Genomic DNA, 14,264 nt, shown 5'->3' with positions numbered 1-14,264 from the left:
ACAAAAACTGGGAAAATACATTCAGCATACATGAAAGACGGCTTAAAAATCTCTAGTGCGTTTCATCTTAATATACCACTCAGGTGTGCGTGGCTAAAACCAAACAGAATTAAAACTGAATATCGAATATATTCAAAGAAATGGGTACTAAAAGTGACAGTCTTTGACTCATGGGCGTGCGTTACGGAAATGCAAAAAAAAATAACGACAAAAAACAGAGTTGCTCAAACTCTTGAAGAATGACGCATTTATCCCTCGAAAACCTATTTAGAACATTTGAATAACAAGTATTATATGAAGAATCCAGAGATATAATCTTGAGCCCTCTACGCAGCGCTCCCATATGGACTGCGAAAGCAAAATTTGGCTAATTCCAGTATGAAATGGGTATTTAGCATTATTTCCGTTCTCCACACACAAGAAATCCTGACATATAGTACAATAATAAACACTCTCTGCGATGCACTTCACCTTATTTGTTTGTGAATCTAAAGAAGAGCATTGCCAAGGCTTGGTATTCGGTCTAAATGAGGTCATCGTCTATGTAATTATTTGTAACTTATGCTGACTATTCTGGATGAGATTACTTCTTTTTACATTGAAATTCACGTGTTTTAGATAGTCGGTTACCTGGTTCCAATACGTATACGTCAGAATAACGCACAGTAAAGGGTAAATCGAAGATAGGCAAGTACATGGAGGGATTCCTTAAATAGACTCTGAAAACAAATGAATCCAAACAGTAGTAACGTCAGTGTGCAGCGAAAAGTGACCAGCAAACATTAGTCTACGTAATTAGTACCGGGAAATGTGGAAAACTTGAGGGTACAGTTTCTCGAGGACATCTGGTCATGAGAAAGGTAGCTTCTATGGAATATCAAAGTGCAAACAGGAAACGAAATCAATGGCGCACAACAGCTATTTCAAAGCAATCGTAAGATATGATTTATAAACGCACATCCTCAGGAAGTGTCTCATCGCAACTGAAAACGTCACTGTTGTGTGAGGGATAACTAGAGCAAGTCAGAATATTTAGACTGAAGTTGTTTGCAGTCTAGAGGACGACGGTTCAGTTCCGCGTCCGGCCATCCTGATTTAGGTTATCCGTGATTTCCCTAAATCGCTCCAGGCAAATGCTGGGATGGTTCCTTTGAAAGGGCACGGACGACTTCCTTCCTCATCTTTCCATAATCCGACCTTGTACTCCGTCTCTAATGACCTCGTTGTCGACGGGACATTAAATGCTAATCTCCTCCCGCTCCAAAAGTCGTTTCGTCACACGTTAAGGATGGAACGAACGAGAACAGCTCTAGTAAATCTGGACAGAGAGTCTGAAAGGACTCGGTGTGTGGAAACGCCATGAAAACGCCGGTTGCAGCGATAATCCTGAAATATAGTGATTAGTTGGTTAGAATCTTCGCATGGAGGCCGACTACGACATCTGTATCTTCCACTGTCTGTAACTCTGTGCAGTTACAGGAGGACACATATAGCAAATGACATAAGGGAACCCAAATTTATGTGATAAACAGTCATTTATTCTGCACTGTTATTTGTTGTAAACGGTTGGTGATTTCAATGATCACACTCGTGCTGTCAGTATGCAGCAACAAATGCTCAAATCCGATTACCAGCTACAGTAAAACCTTCCGCTGAATGACGTTAAAAGATTTCCCAATACATGTGGCCAGCTTATCGCTTGCGCAGCGCATTTATTTCCATAAGCGACTCCCGTACACACAATAGGCATTCTGCGTCCAGGTACCTATGCAACTCGCTCCCTCCCACAACAACCGGCCATTCACACAGCAAACCGTCTTCAAGCGTTCACCTAAGACAGGGCACACAGGCCTCAGTGTCAGAATGAACTCTATTACTCCTGTTTAGTACGGGTCCCACATCACTGAGCAATGTTACACTATGAGTTGTACGACTGTTTGTCAGTAATCTGCTTTGTGCACTGATTGCATTCTCCAGTGCTTAGAAATAAACCGAGATGTACCGCTTTATTTATGACTGGGTCTAAGTCATCGTAGCATTTCCCATCGCTAAAAATTGTTAACACCCTGGTATGTTTTGTATTTGTTCGAATTCAATTGCGACCAGCTGATGTTACAGTCATAGGACATCAAGACTCTTCGTTTTATGCAGTGCACAGTTTTATATTTTTCAAGAATTAAAGCAAGTTGACGAAACTTTTACCACTATCATACTTGAAATAGTAAACCTAGGTGTCGTACTGGGGCAAATGGTTTTTGGAAATCAAGAAATACTGCATAAACCCTACATTTATTCATGGCTTTCAGGATGCCATGTGAGAAACGTAAGCGGTGGAGTATATTCTGCTCGAAATACCTCATTACGTTTAAACTCAGAATGTGTTCTAAGATTCTACAACAAATGGATGTCAAGGATATTTGGCGGTAGTTTAGTCTGGCCTCCCTTCTTGTAGATGTGTGTTACCTATGTTTTCTTCTAACTACAAGGCACGTTTTTTGTTGAGCAGCGAATTCGGCGTAGAGTCTAACCGGAATTCACTGTGACCCTGGATCATTCATTAGTTTTTACGATTTCTGCTTCGCTGTTCTCAGTTTCAGAGTTTCAGTCATTGCATCGTCCATAACTTTGGCACCACTAAGAGTCCTCACACATGAGCAAATTTTATTTTGGTTTTGTGAAAGATCTTTGGTTAACATTCTACTGCGGCACATATACATTGCCTTCTTTACCGCCAAATACTTTTCATTCAGCATCGCTCTGTCTATTGCCCTATTATTTGTTGTGCATCTGCTATTGTTTCTTTAGAAGGTTATTTACAGTGCCTCTGTACCACAGAGAATCGTTCCCGTCAGGGTATATAAACTATCCGATAAAATGTGACCAGCCACGTCTGCGTGATGCTGGACTGACCACTAGATGACACGAGAAACAGACCCGCCAGTGGTAAAGTAGGCGGGGCGTCCTGGGTTTCAGTAGCTAAGTAGTGATAGCACGACGGGTCATTTGTCCAGCAGGAATATTTAAACTCTTATGAAGCAGCTCACGTACACTGCTACCTGTGTGAATGAGAAGTGGAGACGCTTAGGAACAAACACAGTTAAACCAAGGCCAGGTAGATCTCGTACTGACGGACAGTTTTCTGTAGTCACTTCTAAGCTAAGCTTGAGGATGTTCAGAAACGAAGCTGCTGGACACTGTAGGAGTGGAAACGACTGATTTGGAATGATAAATCACGCTGTTGTATGTAACAACCCGATGGAAGAGTTTGTATTTGGTTATGCCTGGAGAACATTGCTTGCCATTATCTGCAGTGAGAATGGAGCAGTTCGGAGGACGTGGTGTTACCGTATGGGGATTTTTTCGTAATTCGAAAACGTTGTTGCAATAACTACCTCATCGTTACTGATACCAGTTTCAATGTGGACATCCTCAAACAGAGCAGCTCTGTATGTTGCTATTGGATTCAACGTATTTCCAAACTATCTGTTCTAGACTTCTTTGTGAAGTATTTGGTAATGCTTTGCAGGACGTCTTGTCTCGAACATCACTTACAAAACTGTCATTTCACAAATTGATTACTGGATGATTGTAAGTCCCTCCCGATGATGACAGTACGATTGAGGAACTTACGTACTTACTTGTGAATTCAAGTTTTCTGCAAAGCCTTCGGTTACACCTGGAGGTGGGTTTGGTAGTTAATTAAAATGTGCTATTATAATTTTAAGCCTACGTTTGATACTGAATCTTTCAATAACATGCTCGCATGCACCTACAATGACTTGAATTTCTTGTCCACTGTGACAAATACGGAACTCCCATTTATCATCAATCTACACTTAAATTTTCCACAAAAATCTCACTGTAATCAGTTTCAAATTTTAACTCACTTGCTCTATCTAGTAGTACTGGAACACTGCCTTTCAGGAGAACTTCAAACCCTCACATATTGTTTCAAAGTCTTCAGCTGTTAATCTCTAGGATTTTAATACTCGTGTCTGTACCACTTGCTTGGGTATTGTATTGACAATTCCGGTTCCCCTATAGGTACCTGAATTGGATGGAGAGTCGTCTAATCTAAAACATCCAACCCTTCTTGCGTGTAGCTCACACATAGCTACTTGGCTAACAGCTTCAGATGTGTAAGGGCACCTGACCCATATAGGTCGGTCCTACAATTCTGAAACACATGATACTGGTCTAGGAAGTAGCAGCATAGCTTGTCATAGAAACTTTGAAGCTCTGGTTCAAGCCTTCGAGTCTACTAGGACTCAGGGAACCATGATCCGTTCCGGGGACTATGCTGCAAATTGTGAGCTTCGTTGTAACTCAGTGAGCAGGGCTGGACTTGTAAAACTTCTCTGGCACTCACTGCAATGATCTAATGATCTAATATGGTGTCGGATTCCAGACAATAGGAATACTTTGTTGCAAACTCCATCACAGCTATTTGCACCCTATCCCTTCAATGGCTGCCGGAGTAGATTCTTCAACATGCTGAATGAGATCCTCAAGCACTCTGAATCATACTCACCGTGTGCAACTGATTTTCCTACACATCCTTTGCTGCCCTAAGAGGTACCAATGTTCGCCATAAGTCTGAAATTCTGATGCATAATAGACCCTTATCGTTTTACGATATCCTCCTCTTGACACAGGACAGAGCAGATTGCCCAACAGGTAAAGGTAATTCCACTGGCTCAGTTTCGGTTTCAGTGGAAGACGGCAACTCGAATCTGTTAGTTATGGGGATGGGAGTAGCAGCTGGAGTTTTTCTGGAACGCTAGTCCCTGTCTCTCTCTTGTACATTGTACCTAGCCCTACAACTGACACGGCACTGATGTGACTTTGTGTAGAGGAAACATGATCGGCAGGGCAGGAGAGGAGTTGAGGCACCTTTGGAATCTCTAGTAGACGACCCTCGAGAACCCTCCGAACTCACCCATTCGCAAAAGCATTCTGTCACACGACGGTTTCTCATTTGTTTCAATAATTCTGTGACTGGTTTAATGTAGACCGACACTACTTCTCCCCTGTACAAACTTTTTTATTTCAGAGCAGCACTGGCACCCAACATACTCAATTATTTTTTGGATATATAGTACACTTTTATTCTTCCTACGCAATTTTTGCTTCTGCATCTCCATTTGGTACAAGGGAAGTTTTGTCTCTGGAGCCTAGCACATGTCTTATAATCCTGTCACTTCTCTTTCTCAGTTTCTCCACATGTTTCTCATCTTATCGATTTTTCCGAGAAACTCCTCGTTGCTTATCTATCAAATGTTCAACATCGTTTTGTAGCACCGCGCTTCGAATTTCTTCTTTTCCGGTTTTCCCACAGTTCATGTTTCACTACCGTTCAATGGCTCGCTCGAGACGTAAATTCTCAGAAGTTTCTGCCTCAAATTATGGCCAATGTTTGATACCGGTATACCTGTTTTAGCTAGGAATGCTTTCTTAGCCTGCGCTGGTCTGCTTTTTATGTCCTCTTTGATTCGTCTCTCATACGTTATTTTTTGTTACAAGGCAACAGAATTCCTTCGCTTCGCTTGACAGTGGCCAGGGAGATATCTAGCTCCTTCCGAGCGTACGAAATAGAGGATACTGAACGTATAAGTTTAAGGGCTTACTTGGCGCCCTGTCTCTCACAGAGATGCTGCAGATGCTGAAGTGACAAAAACATAAAGGCGGACTATCCCGAGAAAGCCTACTTATAAAATGTCCAGAAATAGCTTTCACTAATCAATGTGGGAATATACTACAACACAGTACATACAGGTCCAGTATGGTTCGCGATAGTAAGGTTATACTAATAGGCGTTTAAACAATCATTTCTCCTGCGCTCTGATTACGTGAATGGAGCAGGAAGTAGCCCTCATGACTGTTTATTGTGGAACGAACCATCTACTACGTCCTCCACAGTTGTTTGCAGACTATGGATGTATTTGTATGTAACGATAGGCATTGCATTCAGAGTAGAACCACAATGATGTCTTGAACAATAGGGTTTATCTTGATAGATGTATATGGAGGAGTCTTACAGACAACACGTGTCAAAATGGCTCTGAGCACTGTGGGACTTAACATCTGAGGTCATCAGTTCCCTAGATTGAGAACTACTTAAATCTAACTAACCTAAGGACAGCACATACATCCATGTCCGAGGCAGGATTCAAACCTGCGACCGTAGCAGCAGCGCGCTTCCGGACTGAAGGGCCTAGAACCGCTCGGCCATGACAGCCGGCAGCACGAGTGAAATTGGGGCTGTTAGATGAGGTACGACGATGAAAGGATTAACGTGTATTACGCGCTTTTTGCCTGTTACCATTTGTTTATTATGTGCGAGTCATATCTGTTGGGTCATGGAACGTGTCAGAACATGGCTTACAGAGTGCTAATTAGAATACTTTTGAGCAAAGGAATTAATACTCTGAAGTGTCAAAGAAAGCGGTATAGGCACGCATATTCAGAGATATGTAAACATGAAACGGCGCTGCGGTCGGCAAATACTGTATAAAACAAGTGTCTGGCGCAGTTTTTAGATAGGTTGCTGCTGCTGCAAGGGCAGGTTATCAAGATTTAAGTGAGCCTGAACGTGCTGTTACAGTCGGCGCACGAGCGATGGGACACAGCATCTCCGAGGCAGCGATGGAGTGGGGATTTTCCCGTACAACCATTTCATGAGTTTACCGTGAATATCAGGAATCCGGTAAAACACCAAATCTGCGACCGCTGCGGCCCGGCAAAGATCCTGCAACAGCGGAAATAGCGATGACTGAGGAGAATCGTTCAACGAGGCAGAAGTGCAGACCTTCCGCAAATTGTTGCAGATTTCATTGCTGGGCTATGAACAACTGTCAGCGTGGGAAGCATTGAACGAAACATCACCGATATGGGCCTTCGGAGCCGAAGGCCCACTCGTTTACCCTTGATGACTGCACGACACAAAGCCTTATGCGTCGCCTGAGCCCGTCGACACCGACATTGGATTTCTGGTGACTGGAAACACGTTGCCTCGTCGGACGAGTCTCGTTTCAAATTGTATCGAGCGAACGGACGTGTACGGGTATGGAGACAACCTAATGAATCCATGGACCCTACGTGTCAGCAGGGGACCCTTCAAGCTTGTAGAGGATCTGTAATGGTTTGGGGCGTGTGCAGTTGGAGTGATATGGACCCCTGAAGCGTCTATATACAACTAAATCTGACACATAAGTAAGCATCCTGCCTGATACACTGCATCCATTCATGTCCATTGTGCATTCCGACGGACTTGGGCAGTTCGAGCAGGCCAATGTGACACCCCACACTTCCAGAATTGGGGTGGCTCCTGGAACACTCTTCTCGGTTTAAACACTCAGACTCCTCAGACACGAACATTGTTGAGCATATCTGGGATGCCTTCCAAAGTGCTGGTAATAAGAGATCTCCACCCCCTCCTACTCTTGCGGATCTATGGGCAGTCGTGCAGGATTCGTGGAATCAGTTACCTCCAGCACTACTACAGACATTTATCGAATCCATGCCACGACATGTTGCGGCACTTCTGCGTGCTTACGGAGGCCCTACACGATGTTAGGCAGGTGTACCAGATTATTTGGCTCTTCAGTGTATAACACGAAAACAATCGTGAGGGAGCATACGAATATTTACGTCTTCATATTTAATGAAGTATGTGTCGATCAATGGTATAACTTAGCAGGTATATTCGGAGATGTAAGTGTAAAGCGTCATCAAAATGTGTCATGAATACAGTTAGTAGTAAACAAGTAATACATTAAAACGACGTGCATTATACAGCAGTTTTACTGCGTGAACGCGAAAATGTTGAAGGCGGCAAACATAACGGAGATTGGCCGCGAGAAATTATTTCGTAAAGATTTGAAATTGCGTGTAAATATTGCTGCATCCATTAAGTGACCTCATTCTCAAATACAGGATGAATAAAGTCCGCGAATTCGAGTGTCGTGAGCTAAACTGCCTCCCCCCCCCCCCATCCCCCGTCGCTTTTTAAGTATGTGGTTGTGGTTGTTATCCTCACAGCGATTGCCTTCATACAATAAGTGATATCAGTACCAAATTTGGTGGTTAGGATAAGATATGGAACATACGTACATACATATACATGGTGGTTCATTGATGGTGACCGGGCCAAATATCTCACGAAATAAGCATCAAACGAAAACCTACAAAAACGAAACTCGTCTAGCTTGAAGGGGGAAACCAGATAGCACTATGGTTGGCCCGCTAGATGGCGCTGCCAAGGGCCAAACGGATATCAACTGCTTTCCTTAATGTGAGAACCCCCATTTTTATTACATATTCGTGTAGCACGTAAAAACAAAGATGTTTTCGTTGGACCACTTTTTTCGCTTTGTGATAGATGGCGCTATAATAGTCACAAGCGGATAAGTACGTGGTATCACGTAACATTCCACCAGAACAGACGGTATTTGCTCCGTGATATATTACCAGTGTAAAAATGGACCGTTTACCAATTGCAGAAAAGGTTGATATCGTGTTGATGTATGGCTATTGTGATCAAAATGCCCAACGAGCGTGTACTATGTATGCTGCTCGATATCTTGGACGACATCATCCAAGTGTCCGGACCTTTCGCCGGATAGTTACGTTATTTAAGGAAACAGGAAGTGTTCAGCCACATGTGAAACCTCAAACACGACCTGTAATAAATGATGATGCCCAAGTTCGTGTTCTAGCTGCTGTCGCGGCTAATCCGCACATCAGTAGCAGACAAATTGCGCGAGAATCGGGATGATCAAAAGCGTCGGTGTTGAGAATGCTACATCAACATCGATTGCAAAAAGGTTCATATGGCTCTGAGCACTATGGAACTTAACATCTATAGTCATCAGTCCCCTAGAACTTAGAACTACTTAAACCTAACTAACCTAAGAACATCGCACAACACCCAGTCATCACGCATCGATTGCACCCGCACCATATTTCTATGCACAAGGAATTGCATGGCGACGACTTTGAACGTCGTGGACAGTTGTGCCACTGGGCACAAGAGAAATTTCGGGAGGATGACAGATTTTTTGCACGCGTTCTATTTAGCGACGAAGCGTCATTCACCAACAGCGGTAACGTAAACCGGTATAATATGCACTACTGGGCAACGGAAAATCCACGAAGGCTGCGACAAGTGGAACATCAGCGACCTTGGTGGGTTAATGTATGGTGCGGCATTATGGGAGGAAGGATAATTGGGCCCCATTTTTATCGATGGCAACCTAAATAGTGCAATGTATGCTGATTTCCTACGTAACGTTCTACCGATGTTACTACAAGATGTTTCACTGCCTGACAGAATGGCGATGTACTTCCAACATGACGGATGTCCGGCATATAGTTCGCGTGCGGTTGAAGGGGTAAGCATATTTCATGACAGGTGGCTTGGTCGTCGAAGCACCATACTATGGCCCGCACATTCACTGGATCTGACGTCCCGGGATTTCTTGGCTGGTCAAATGGCTCTGAGCACTGTGGGACTTAACATCTATGGTCACGGGATTTCTTTCTGTGGGGAAAGTTGAAGGCTATTTGCTATCGTGATCCACCGACAACGGCTGACAACATGCGTCAGCGCATTGTCAATGCATGTGCGAACATTACGGAGGGCGAATTGCTCGGTGTTGAGAGGAATGTCATAATCGTATTGCCAAATGCAATGAGGTTGACGGACATCATTTTGAGCATTTATTGCATTAATGTGGTATTTACAGGTAATCACGCTGTTACAGCATGCGTTCTCAGAAATGATAATATCACAAAGGTACATGTATCACGTTGGAACAACCGAAATAAAATGTTCAAACGTACCTACGTTTTGAATTTTAATTCAAAAAATCTACCTGTTACCAACTGTTTATCTAAAATTGTGAGCCATATGTTTGTGACTATTACAGCGCCATCAATCACAAAGCGACAAAAGTGGTCCATCTAAAACATTAATATTTCTTTACGTACTACACGAATATGTAATAAAAATGGTGGTTCCTATTTAAAAAACTCAGTTGATATCCGTTTGACTTATGGCAGCGCCATCTAGCGGGTAAAGTTTCGTTGTTTGTAGTTATTTCGTGAGATATTTGACCAGGTCACTATCAATGGACTACCGTGTATATGTAATAAATGTTTATAATGTGTAGGGATGCACATGTATCACAATAATTCTTGCATTATGCTGCAAAATGCAAAAATATTCAGTCATACCTCACATTTAGTGTTATTGATATATAGGAAGAAACCGAGACCCAGGCGATCATTGCAGGCAAAATCACCCCTTCCTTCCGCCTCCTCGATTTCTATATCACCATCGATGGCCGTCCTATCGCCCTCACTCCCACCCTTAAGTACTTTGGCGTCACCCTCGACCGTCGTCTCTCCTGGACTCTCCACCTCCGGACGATCCAAGCCAAGGCACGCTCCCGTCTCCTCAAGTTCCTTTCTGGCCGTACATGGGGTCTGGACCCTTCCACCATCCTCCATACCTATAAATCCCTCACCCGCCCTATTCTTTGCTACGCCCACCTTGCCTGGATCTCCGCCTCCTTTACCTTTTACAAATCCCTTCAGATCCCAGAACGCCATGCTCTTCGCCTCGCCTATCGTATCCGTCTCCCGTCCCCCACGCGGATCCTGTACGACCTTATTCCGTTCCCCTCCTCCTCCTTTTCCTCGAATGGATACGGATCCTCTACACCTCCCTTAAACCGGATCCTCCTCACACGCTTGTCTCTCCCGTCCTCTCCCGCCCCTGTCCACTGCCACGCATGTATTTCCACATCCCACCTGCTCTGCATCTCTCCACTCTCCATGGTCTCTCCCAAGGTGGCTTCCACCAGCTCCCCATCCCTGATGATGCCCTCCTCCCCTCCATTTACCCCTCTTACCAACTTTGTCCTCCCTCCCACTTCCTACGGGCGCCCTCTCTCCCTTCTCTCCCCCTTCCCTCCCTCCTCCCTTTGTCCTCACTCCTCCCCCGGGCTTCCCCTACCCCCATAGGAGGTATGGAGGTTTCCTCCTACCATCTCCTCTGCCATTGGCATCTTTGCTCTCCCCTCTTCCTCCCCCACCCGCTTCTTCCCCTCTTGGCAGATCCCCGGACTCGCACACGTTACGTGGACATTCGCGCGCCGGAGATCATCGCCAAGTGTTTGTGTGTGGCGTCGTGTTCGTGCTCAAGTGTTCCAGTGTTTGTGCTCCAAAGTTCGTGTGTGACATCTATCATCTCTGTGCGTGTCCACGTGCTCGAACATCCTTATCTTGGACTCTGCGCCCGTGAACGGCTCCGTGTGTCTTAATTTTGTATGTCTACGTCTGTATATCTACCCTGTCTATTCTACGATTGTCTTCTTTTGTATCTTTAGTTTTATCTGTGGCCGAAGAGCGGCGTAATATTCCGCTGCTAGCCTACCTGTGTCAGGTGTGAAATTAACAGTGAAGAAAGAGATGTCCATGTATTTCGAAACAGCCTTTGAAACCTGGGCAGGAACGTATTTCAAGATTTTAAACATGGCTGAAACAGCAACCGTTGAAATTCTTCACGATAAAGGATGACAGCCAAAACAGTTGCAGGATAAAAATTTATTAAAATTCTTGACCAAGGTTTCGGTATATATAAATAAGAAGTAAATCAGAAGTAAAATATCTAAAATTATATCATGCAATGGAGATTAATAAAACAATTGTGTTAAAGGCGTCGTCAATAATTAAGACATCATCTCCATTTGTACAACATGACTATAGGCACAGGGTCAATGCGAACAGTTTAGCACCAATACTTCGCCTATGAACTACTTTTGATGAAGGTGTATTTATATATACCGAAACCTTGGTCAAGAATTTTAATAAATTTTTTTTCCTGAAACTGTTTTGGCTGTCATCCTTTCTCGTGAAGAATTTCAACAGTTGATGTATCAGCCATGTTTAAAATCTTGAAATAAAGAAAAAAAGAAAAAAGAAAAAGACCCAAACCGACCCCTGTAGCACTTCCAGTCCTAGTGAAATTCATATTTTTTTGACGTTTGTTGACACTGAAGGACAACATTCTGCTGCCCAAGGTGTCCCTGTACCGATGAGGCTATGCTCGGTGTTGCAAGTGTACGTGTACAGGTGGGATCACGAACCTGCTCCGGGCCACCGTCTGAGAGCGTCCAGGATTGGATGCGCCGGCGCGTGCCCGTGGCCCAGGGCGACACCGGGTCAGAGACTGGCAGGAAGGCGGACGTGGGCGGCGGCAGCCAGGGCGGCGGGGGGCGGCAGTGGCGCAGCGACACCGCGTGCACCGCCGGGACCCGCACCAGCTGCGCCGCCGCCACGGCCTGCGGGGGACCGTGGGCGGCGGTGGGCGGCGGGGGCGGCGGCGGTAGCGGAATCTGGCAGGTCGGCGGCGGTGTGGGCTGCCGGGCCGGAGGTATCTGCTGCGCGGAGTCAGTAGGTTGCGGGGGTGGCGGCGGCGGCGGCGGCGGCGGCGGCGGCGGCGAGGCGCAGCGCAGTGGGGAAGGCGCTTTGGGAGGCGGCGCCGCGGGCTCCGGTGGCGACGTGGGGTTGGCGGCGGGGGCGGTCGCGGGGGCGGCGTCGGCGGCGGGCTCGGCGGCGGCGGGCTCGGCGGCGACCTCGCAGACGCGCAGCGCGGCCGACTGCAGCAGGCTGACCTCGAGGGCCTCCGCGGCGCGCAGGAAGCGCGACAGGTCGTGCGCCGGCACCTCCGCGCCGCCCGTGTACATGAGGTCGAGCAGGCGGCGCATGTCCTCGTGGCTGACGTCCTGCAGGATCACTGTCACCGACTCGCCCGCGCCGCACGGGTGGTCTAGCAGCACGCGCTGCAACACAGTCCGCACCGGCCGCGTCAGCGTCCAGTCTGTGGGCCATCTCTCAGCAGCCAAGTTGCTCGCCAGAACAGTACACAGGTGAGAAACAAACAGTATATCTGTGGTAAGGATTTAAGTGGTCTGAGGCACTGTTGTTGGAATATCGCACGTACAGAGGCCAAGAACGGAATCCAACTCTGTCGCACAGCAGGACAACGGTGGAGCTCTTGAAGAATTCTGGCCTACCAGAGAATATAAACAAAAATCTTAAAGCGCGAGCTCCTAGACCTCCTAGGTCGTACGGTTCACCTACAGTCCACAAGGAAGGTACTCCACTGCGGCCTATTGTTAGCGCTATTGGTACTCCTACCTAGAGGCTGGAGAAAATTTAACTAAGTTGATGACTCTATAGTTGGCCGCTGCGAACGTCACATCAAAAACTCGAAGATGTTCACAGAGAAAATTAAGCAGATTAGAGTTGGCCCAAACGATATTTTAGTCAGCCTGGACGTAACTTCACTATTTACGAAAGTTCCTGTGGAGGAGTGTGCTGACCGCACGCCCTTCCTATCCGCATCCTCAACTGAGGATGACACGGCGGTTCGGTGGTACCGATGGGTCAGTTGTGGCCTGAAGACGGAGTGCTAGTGCTGTGCAGGGCACACCGAAACTGTTGACATAGTATTTTCCTCCTGAAACGAAAACCTTGTTCCGAGATGTTATGAAGACAGTAAATTTAATGAAATAACGGATGGAATGGCTATGGGTCCTCTGCTGTCTCCATCAGTGACCATCTTCTTTATGCAATATTTTCACGGACGTGCATTAAATTATCGTTATGTTGACAACATATCTGTGGTTCGGCTACACGGCGTAGAAGCTCTTGATCATTTTAGTCAACATAGGAACAGTACTCGTGGAGCCTTCAGTTAGCTGTCGCAAGGAAGGAAGGCTGTCATTCTTACAAGTCCTGGTACAAGGGAAGTCGGATGGACGCCTCGGCCACTTCACGCACCGAGAGCCGTCGCCCACTATGTCTACCTTAGCGCACAGTGTTTTCGCCATCCAGTCCGGAAGACAGTAGCTCTAAATGCACCAATACACACAGCAAAACAATTTCTGACGAGCACCACTCGGATTCCGAAATTTATCATCTGAAGTACACGTTACGAACGTATGACACCGAGCGAGATCGCGCTGTGGTTAGACACTGGACTCGCATTCGGGAGGACGACGGTTCAATCCCGCGTCCGGCCATCCTGATTTAGGTTTTCCGTGATTTCCGTAAATCACTCCAGGCAAATGCCGGGATGGCTCCTCTGAAAGGGCACGGCCCACTTCCTTCCCCATCCTTCCCTAATCCGATGAGACCAATGACCTCGCTGTCTGGTCTCCTTCCACCAACCCCCCCCCCCCCCCAAATCCGAA

At 46.1% G+C, this 14,264-nt stretch overlaps 1 protein-coding gene across 1 annotated transcript in view; it reads right to left on the bottom strand.

Annotated features, from left to right (window-relative positions):
• LOC124805405 (zinc finger protein 74-like) overlaps positions 1–14,264 on the bottom strand; it is a 517,252-nt gene that overhangs the window by 50,437 nt on the left and 452,551 nt on the right. The window contains exon 5 of the mRNA XM_047265966.1: positions 12,153–12,848. Coding sequence (XP_047121922.1) covers positions 12,153–12,848 — 696 coding nt within the window. The remainder of the gene's footprint in view (positions 1–12,152; positions 12,849–14,264) is intronic.

Source organism: Schistocerca piceifrons, chromosome 7, assembly GCF_021461385.2.
Source record: "Schistocerca piceifrons isolate TAMUIC-IGC-003096 chromosome 7, iqSchPice1.1, whole genome shotgun sequence".
In the NCBI taxonomy this organism is placed as follows: domain Eukaryota; kingdom Metazoa; phylum Arthropoda; class Insecta; order Orthoptera; family Acrididae; genus Schistocerca; species Schistocerca piceifrons.
This window is presented reverse-complemented; position numbering and strand designations above follow the sequence as displayed.